The sequence below is a fragment of the Protopterus annectens genome, chromosome 9.part0 (assembly GCF_019279795.1).
Source record: "Protopterus annectens isolate FY-2018-M chromosome 9.part0, PAN1.0, whole genome shotgun sequence".
NCBI lineage: Eukaryota > Metazoa > Chordata > Ceratodontiformes > Protopteridae > Protopterus > Protopterus annectens.
The window spans coordinates 265554723-265564493 of NC_056743.1; the positions used below are offsets into that span (position 1 = coordinate 265554723).

At 37.5% G+C, this 9771-nt stretch overlaps 1 protein-coding gene across 1 annotated transcript in view; it reads left to right on the forward strand.

Moving 5' to 3' along the window:
- Nucleotides 1–228: 228 nt before the first annotated feature.
- Nucleotides 229–9771, forward strand: part of CAT (catalase) — a gene marked incomplete in the record, with an annotated part of 486757 nt that continues 477214 nt past the window's right edge. The window contains 1 exon segment of the mRNA XM_044082850.1: nt 229–374. Coding sequence (XP_043938785.1) covers nt 309–374 — 66 coding nt within the window.

Here is a 9771-nt window from a genome sequence, read left to right on the forward strand (position 1 = left end):
CCCACTAGCTTTGCATAAGAGCTAGATTAAAAATACAGATGTTATCTGCCCATATTTACATGTTTACAACATCAAAGCCTGTATTTCCGCACTTTACCCTAGAAGCTGTGAGGCGGGAGGTAGTATACATATGAGTGACAGCTTTCTCACCCGCTTAGTTTTCTGGGATTTTATCAGCTGACCAATGTAGTGAAGATTGCCAGGGGCTTACTGTTAATAAAGGTTCTGCAAGGGTAGTGGGGCTTAGCAGTCAGGTCTTGGTGAGCAGCTTGTACTTTGTTGCAAGGGTTTGTATTATTTCCTTGACAATGGCTGAAAGAAGAGATAAAGCCACTGATCAAATGCAGTTGTGGATGGAGGGTAGAGGAACGCAGGTAATCTGCAGTCCTATTACTATATAGCTAAACCCTGCAGCCCAAAATTGGGGGAATTATCAAATTTGTATATGATGTTTTAAGATCTTATTTTCGACATTTGACTGAGAAACACAGTACTTCCGCCGTGCCTGTATAATTTAATAAGGTGCGGTGGTAGAGCTGGCATTATTGTAGTATTTTGTGTTTAGTATGGGATAATTACTTCTAAGCTTCTTGCAAAACTGCCTGTGAGTTGAGCAATAATTTGGCTTGCAATGTGACATTCCTAGTGTTAAGCTATTTTTGTCTAGTCATGATCTGTGGTGGCTGAAATAAAAAAAATACGGGGCACAGCTGTACGTTGCGCCTTTTGAAAATGACTCATTAGTATTGTGTTGAAATACTGTAGAGGAAAGAAGTGCTTGTCCAATTGTAATGCAAGTGGCAGTGTATGTTATCAACACAGACTGGGGCAGTGTCATTATTTGTGTTGGTTTATTAACTGTATAGTTGTAATGTTTGCTATCTAATTATTTTGTTAAGTTTCCTACTGTGGTTATAGACTATGTGCACACAGTTTTACTATCCGATTCACGCGTGTAAATAAATGTGGACAATGTCGCAGCTCTGGTTAGAGCCGCTATAATAATCATGGCGCGTGACCGCTCTCGTTGAGTAGCTTATTACGGTAGGAAACGCCGATGATTTTCTCAGGCCTTAAGAATTGTTAGGGGGTGGGATGGGGGTGTGGCTGGCTTAAAATGTAAGCCAAAGGTGAATTTTGCTTTAGAGGGTGTGCGTATTTTTTTTCTGTTTTTAATCCCAACAGCTCTCTTAATCACGGAATTGAGGTTTTACGCAACGTTTCAACAAAATCCTGAGATGTTTGTTTCAGAATATCGGGATTTTTATTTTTGATAGCTCGTATGAAAAAAAAAATGCAAGCCGAAAACACTTGCGACATTCCTCTCAACTATCCCTGATTTTGCCTTATTCTTTTGTAGCAGCCGTAATGTGTGCGTGTTTTTAAGTTGCTGGGAGATTAATTAGTAGACTATTTTTTTACTTGCCCTTGTGCAGGAAGGGCATGCTGATGACGAACATTTTGTGCTGTTAATTTTTCTAGCATTTTAACAGTTGTCCTAATGTTGGGCTTTTGTCCAGCTAATTTGAGAGCTGTAGTTTGCAGCATAACACATTTCGGGATCTGGGTGGTTAAAGACAAAAATGGGATACTTTAAAATATTTATAGAGTTGACTTACAAAGTTGGTAGAATAAATACGTTTACGTTTAATATTCTCTTTCTAAAGTAAGAAATGATGAAGTTTTTTAATTGTTAGCTGAAATGTGCCCGTTTTATAGCATGAATGAAATGGAGGAATATGACAAACGTTTTATCCAGAATCAGGTGTCCTGAATGTTGGGGATATTTTTGTGTGGTTTTATGTATAATAATCTTAATGTTTCCTATTTTACATATTTCCTTTTCATGTGTAGAGGGGCTACCTTTTTGAAATGGACGACGAGTCTCTTCAGTGTAGCGTTGTCTTATCCTACACTAAGAGTAGATAATCTCATACTAAAACTTTCAACCAGTAGAAAGAAAATTATTTGAGCTTATTGGAAAAAAACTTTGAAAATTCACATTTTTTGCTAAAGGTGCATAACTGTATTCCCTTCCGTCAACTATCCAAGCATTTTATACAGTTTAATTAAAGATTAGTCCCAGAAGGCATCGTCAATAAACGTTTGAATCGTTGTTTAAAATACAGTATTCTATTCTAGTGCAATTTGCAAAGGAACGGTAGAAAACAGTTTGTCCATTTTTTCCTCAATTGTTTTTACTCATTCTGAGTTCAGACAAACTGTCAAATTGGGGCTGCTCCACTAATTGTGGTGATCTTAGTTTTGAATGCTAAATATGGTCTACTTAAAAACAGATTTAAGCAATATGTGTCAGGAAGCTTCTTCACTTGATCAGTACACATTACAAAGCATATACGACTCAGTCATTTGCTTAATATCGCGAATACCTAGCTAGAGCTATTCTGTTTAACTTTACCTTTGTAATTTATCCATTTTATCTATTCTCCAAAAAGGAAATGTTTGCCATGAAGTACTGACCTGGAAACTCATAATGCCAGAACTTGTGCTGGGGTCTCAATTGTGTATGTAAAATGAATGCATTCTGTCTTTGCTGATTGTTACAAGTGCCTTCTGGGACTAGTCTTTAATTATATTGCATGAAATAAAGGTATACTTGGAAAATTAGAAGTGACTGTAATGATGCACATGTTTGGCCTTTGACAAGTTACTAATTCTGTATGCAAGTAGAACATAATGTTTAGAAAAGCTCCTTGCTGCCTTACTGTAGCTAATCTGTAGGTCGTTATTCTGCTATGGGTCACAGTCTGCTTTAGACTGCTTTGTTTCTTGGAGAGGTGTATGTCATGTGAGATTTGTAAGATGTATATATATATATATATATATATATATATAATATATATATATATATATATATATATATATATATATATATATATATATATATATATATATATATTAAAAAAAAAAATGGTGGTGAAACTTTGAGCTCGGTCACACTAAATTCCAAAAGTCATGAGACCCAGGTAGTGTTCCAAAGAAATGAGCCTTAATTCATCACAGACCAGCGATCCTCAGTAATAAAAAGTCAGAAATATTTAGTTAAACTTTGATTCTGATAATCATGTTGTACTCAGTCAGATTTGAGAAGCAATGTCAACAACCAAGCCTCTTGGTTTTACTGTTTCCTTCCACGCGTCAGAAGCACTGATTAGTGCATATTTAAAGGTGGAACTTGACAACTGTGAAAGGAAGCCAGAAGTTCAGTCTCTGCCCCCTGTATTAATTACCAGAAACCAATAAACTTGTGATCACCTCCTAGTATTCCACCACACATTTGGGATTATCTTGCGTGGCACCCTGCATATTACAGAAAAGAGTACCCACTAGTCTTGGCAAACAGTAGGAGCTCCTCATTAACAATCCAGGTTCCTTTCCTCCCATAGTAATATGTTTGTGGCCTGATCTCTGTTTTCTTTTCCACCAATACCTACCTCTTTATCTACCTAAAATGTATTTGTCTTAACTTCTAATTCCTCTTCAGTCATATCTCCAGTGTGAGTTTGTCTTCTGTCTAGTGCCACAGGGGCTGCAGCATATGCTTAGCAATATAAAATGGAGATAGAAATTGTTTTGAAGGCGTATAAAAGCATGTTGTATTACATCTGTACTAAAGGTAATGCTGAATGTGTTTCTTCAGTATCTCTTCCTTGGACGCCATCATTCATGCTGGCTCCCGTACCAAACTTCTAGGACTTAGTTGACGATCAACTGAAATTTGACCATCCTATCCTATAATACATCAAAAAGACCAATCAAAAATTTTTACTGTATAGAAACAAATTCTTATCCATCACCTCAAGGACTTCACTTGCTCAAGCCTACCTCCTCCTGTACCTACTCTGTTTCCCTTATATTTATCCACCTCCAAGCAAATCTTTTAACCAAAATTAAACGGACTTACAACCAGACAGCCAGATTTGCAACAATTCTGTCACTGCCTTGCCCTTAAACTGTAGTGGCTTGAATTTCCTCAAGTACTCCAACTTTCTTGGCTGCATATGACACATTTACGAAGCTGCAGACTATCCCTCCCTGTCCACCCTCTTATCCCGATACAAACCTACACGATTTCTCTGTTGCACTGACGGACTGCTACTTGACATTTACAGACCTAACAAAATAGCAGATTACTTTAAATGTTTCATATCTCAAATTTGGAACAAACTCCCAACTAATACAAGTTCAATCCAATCTTCAATCCATTTCAAGCGAGAACTGAGAAACTACCTTAACTCTCCTTGATGTACCGGTCAGCACCCTGCCTAACATACACTCCCCCAATCGTTAGACTCTTAACAATCCTCCTGTCCTTACTTTAGTATAACTTTAAAATTAACTAGTATTGTGGTACCTGAGCAATACTACAATTAAACCTCTTTTCTCTTCCTTGGCTACTATACCCCACACACACACACCTTCTCATTACTGTTTTTTTTTGTATACTCTCGAGTCACCTAAATATTCCAACACACTCCTCTACTTTAACCCTTCTATTTAATACTTCTTTCTCTTCTTTACCAACTTGGTTTAGTCATGAAAAATGTTTTTGGGGTATGCCTTTTCTGATGCCCTGTTGTAAAATCCTCATTTACTTCATGGTTCTACCTCCTAATTTTTTTGCTCAGTCATATCATTTTGTTAATTTCCCTTATGGCATGCATGTGTGTAGCTATGTATTCATATTCATATATGGTATGAAGCTGTATTGTTCACGTTACTTGTAGTGTAACTTTGTCATTATTTTTTTTTTGTTTGTGGAGCTTTTCTCCTCTGGTCTCCACTGAAAGTGGGCCACCAGCCCAGTTGGACTAACCTGGTCAACAAAAGACACAGTGTTGCTTCTTGTGGAATCCACACACTCGTTACTGCACGTTTCCCTTTTTTGAGCTGCTGAAATTGTACATATTTTTTAAAGACTGATCCTTGTTTGCATATTATGATATAAATCATGAGTTGCAAAGTGAAACAGTGCTGTTATTGTAAGTCATCTACCATGACTTGAATAAAATAGGGTAGATGAGCATTGAAGATTCACGCTCTTGCATATGCAATCTGTCTGCCTCCCATGCGCTCTTCCCTTTTTCTTATCTTTCCTAGATCTCTATAAATTTCCCTTTCTTGCTATCTTAGGAATGTTTGTTAAAGTTGCTTATTAATTTTACATATTCTGGTTGCTAATGTATGTCGTGGTTTCACATATTGGCTGTGTAGTCTGTGTGTTTTGGATATAACCAAATTTTTATTGAATTTGATCGTTTCTGATGCAGCTTGTGGAGAGTTTCTCCCCAGGCCTTCACTGAAAAGGGGTGGTTGTGCCCAGTCAGAGTATCCCAGTTAGCAAATGGTAGCCAATAAATAGTTTCAACAGCCAACACTTGTAAACCACAGGCACATCATTTTTTTAGCAGCATCAAGAACTAGTTTTAAAGCCGAAACATGTTGACTGAATTTGTGACTTTGTATGTTTTGATTTTAGACTGTTGGTATATTAGAATTTTTAGTTGTGCCAGTTTTACAGAAGGAACCTATTCATTTAATTGATCAGTGTGTTTGTGTGTTTTTTTTTTTCTCATACCCAACATAAAATTCTCATTTGTGAAGTATACAGTGGGAAGCTTTTTATGGAATAAACTTGTTCAGAACTGAAACTGTTTCCTTTCTTAAACTTGTTGAGTTTCAGTGGACATAGTGTCGTAGACTGAGTGTACAGTGAACCATGCTCAAATTTTATAATTTTGCTTTAGGCTAATCTCTTTGGATGAAGGTTCCATTGTTTGGGTTGATGAATTAATGGGAGTATCATATTTTTAATATCGTTTGTGACCTGAGCTTTATAATATAAAACTCAATGTATGTTTCACATTGGATTGCAAAAGTTGTGTGGGGCTCATTTAGAGGCATATTTTCAGTTCTCTTTTAATCTGGATTTATGTGTTGCCCCTAATGCACACATCATAACAATGTAGATGTTTTAGAGTTAAGATTGTATATTGCCATCCGTGTGTTTGACCTCTTAATAAATACTGCTGGAGTTGAAGCCCCACGCAAAATGTAAATTCTAGTAAGTTTAGGTTTCCCTTCTCTAACTTTATACAGGAGGAGAAAAAAAAAAACACTTCGTCACACAATGCCTTCCATCCTAATTTTCATAAGTGTAGTGGCGATTGTGCTAGGAGGCCCACTTGCCAAAAGGAATGCTGCAAAATGTCCTCTTCCTCTAGTAAAGGAATGATGGCAATGAATGTAGGGAGCTAAAACACAGTTTTAGTATAATTAAACCAAGAAAAGTAACTTTTTTTTTTTCTTTTGTATACAGAATGCCTCTACAGTTGCATTCTCTTTTTATTGCCAACAGGACTAGAAGCATTATTCCATTTATGGCCTTTGACCGTTTTACAGTAAGTGAATGAGCTGAGTACCTCACAGGCTCTGTAACCCAGTGCTTGATTGGCTTTGGCTTTTGCTACATTGCACTTGTCTGCATGTTTTATCCTAGGATTTTAAAACTTGTATCCTTCCTTTATCCTTCACATGGTCATGTCACTTAATTTGCATTTTTTCCTTACCTGCTCCACCAAAGTGCATTAACTTGCACTTCATAGTTAAACTCCAACTACCTATTGTTTGCTTAACCTTGCAAGCATGTGGAAGTCTTGCAGCACTGGCCTGCTTGGCACCCATGTGGTGACAAGTCTCCAAGACATCTGACGCTGCACTCATTTTAATGTGCACCTCCAGTATTTTGCCCACCCATTTTTGGAATTGTACATGCCTTTTGTTTAACAAGGCGTGGCTGCAACCTTTATGAAATTAACTTTGCCGATCAACCCTGAGCAAGCAGGCCATTTGGACCTTGGCAGAATGACTACCCTGTGTTGTCATCTACCTCTTAATACATTCACAAATTTGTATGAGTCATCCCCATAGCAGTATTTGTCCTTGGGTCTGTTTAGATATGCTTGAATTTTACATTTGCCTTCTCACCATCTTCCAAGCCTTTCCGTTCTTCTGTATGCTTTCCATTTTTTCTCTTAACCTTCCCTATGCTTAACATTCTGTATTTTTGTGCTACTGAATACCCACCTCAGCTTTACTTTCTTTAATGCACCCCCGACAACACTTTCACTGATGCCATTTGTTCACTTTTTCTTTTATTGCTTTTCGTAGTTTGACTTAGGAAATTGACGTCAGCTTCTCAGTGCAGTTTCTTGTATCTGTATTGGTTAAATATATTATGACTTGATTACCGCCACCAAGTAGTTGTCATTCGTAGCCCACGGAGTTGTTTATCTACTCCAAGAATACTGTTTATATTCGGTTCTTCTCAAAAACAGAAAGTCAACCAAAGCATATTGAGCAGCGAGCTATTGTTGAAACCAGAAATGTTATTTGTAATCCTTCAGTTAATGGTACTGAAAAGGGCAGTGTAGCCATGAATACATACCAAGTCTGAGTTTGCATATCCTGCAAACAGCTTGATAAATCAGTTTGAGTGATGTATTCTTTGAAGCACAAGGTAGAGGTCCATAATTGAGTCATACAGAAAACTCATATTTGGAGGGTTCAGACCCTCCCATTGGAAAAGGACACTTGAAGAAACCATTCATTGCCTTTTATAACTGTCGTTAAAATCCACAAAGTAATTAGGATACTGAATGTGTATATTTCATAGTTGTAACATTCGCAGTTGTTCCCCATTATGGAAGACCGCCCCAAACATCAAACAGAACGGTGGGGGAGCCTTAAAAAAAAAAAAATAGGCAAGCATAAATAAACACGACTCTAGGGGGAAAAAAGTTATGCACAAAAAGTCAGAAAAGGTGGTTAAATATTTTCTTTGTTAATGTAGACACATTGTTTTGGGAACTGCTAACAGTGTAGCAGAAATGTAGGAGAAAATAACAGACAAAAAGGCCGTACTTAAAATCTAAACAAGAATGGGGGGGGGGTTCTGTTTAATCTTAACAGAATAATGAACAGTAGTTCACTATCTACTTCTGGAAAAACTTATGAAGAGTAAAATTCCAATAAATTGACTTGTGAAATGAGTGATGCACCTAAAGAGGATTGTTGGTCCTAAATGCAGTGAACCTCAGAGCTTAAATGAAACAAGTGCCTCCAAACCACACATTCACAAGTAGTATGAAAGCATGACATGCATACATCCGAAAGGTGAAATAAGCACGCAACCACTGAACAAAGAAAGCCCTGCCATAGGATACCATACCTATAAACAAAGCCACACGTGCATATAGATCAAAAGGAAATGGCTAATTCAACACTACCATGAAACTGTCCTACACAAGTACAAAGCAGACTGTCACACACTGCCATAGAAGCACTCCCATACATAGCTGTAAAGACATGCAGCCTTAAACAAAATACTTGCTCATGCGCACACCATATTTTAACAAATTAGAAATTTGTGGTAAATTCAATATCAAAAATGACTCATTAAATATTTTAGAGAAATGGTATTCTCTACTACATATGCTAGATTGTAGACAATGTAGAAACATATCAATAATACAGTTTCATACTGTACTGTTTTTTGGAAATTTTCTCCCTGGGCCTCTGCTGAAAATGGACCAGTGTCCAGTCGGACTTTCCCGGTAAACAAATGTTAAATTAAAATAAAAATTTTACATATATGCTTATATAATGGTGTCTACATTAACATGCATGTGTATGAAAACGTACCAATACTGCATACTGTTAGTCTTTCGGCTTTTCCCGGTTAGGGGTCGCCACAGTGGAACTCTGGTCCGCTTATGATTGGCAGTAGATTTTCACAAACGCTGAGGTGCCAGCTCAATGTTCAACCTTCAATGAAGGCACGTCCATTTATGCATGTGTTTCAAGCGTAGCCATGTAACTTTGTCAAAACGGTAAAGCCGATAAAACAAAATGAATAAACATCCATACTACAAATATAGGCGCACTTTACTTTTGAATGAGTTTTTATTATTAGTAGTAGAAAGAAAATGCAATAAACTTTTTTTTTTTTGGGGGGGGGCATAAAAATGTTCTGATTGCTGCACTTATTCCATTCCTACTTGTGCAGTACTCAATTACATTAATTGGAGAGATGGTTGGTGTAATGATTAACTTGTTCACTTCTCTTGTACAAAGTTCGATTCTGACCATTGCCTCTGTGGAGATGTTTTTCATGCATCTCTGTGGGGTTCCCCTCCCATCTTGGAAATGTTAGGTGTTTTCACATCATACTGTTCCAGAACTGAATGGGTTAATAGCTGGTAGCACAGACTCTAGGTGGTGCCTAACTGAAACAAAGTTGTGTAGACCAACTGCTTTAAGCATCAAATGTGATGAGTATTGTCTTGATGGAACATGATTATAGGCAGTGTGCCATGTCAAGGCTACCCACTTGATTCTGTAAACAAATTGACTGTAGGTGATTTGGTCATGTGGACTAATGTCATTTAACTATGAAGTGGTTTGAGGACCTTGTCTACTCCAATTCATGCCAGACATGCTTAGTGGGAGAGGTTTGTTAGCTGGTGCTGTGCTCAGCTTAAGGCTCATTAGCCCTGAGCCAATAAGATACTGGCCCCAGTGCCCAGTTGCCCAGCTTGGGTTACCAGGAAAAGCTCTAAATGAAAGCAGGATGTAAAACGCACGTACCTGTCTAACTTAAAGTAAGAATTGCTAGACTCCCTATAGGTTCACTGACCGGACACAGCTTGGAAGTAGATGAGACGGTGGTAAAGAGAAGGCTTGCTATCC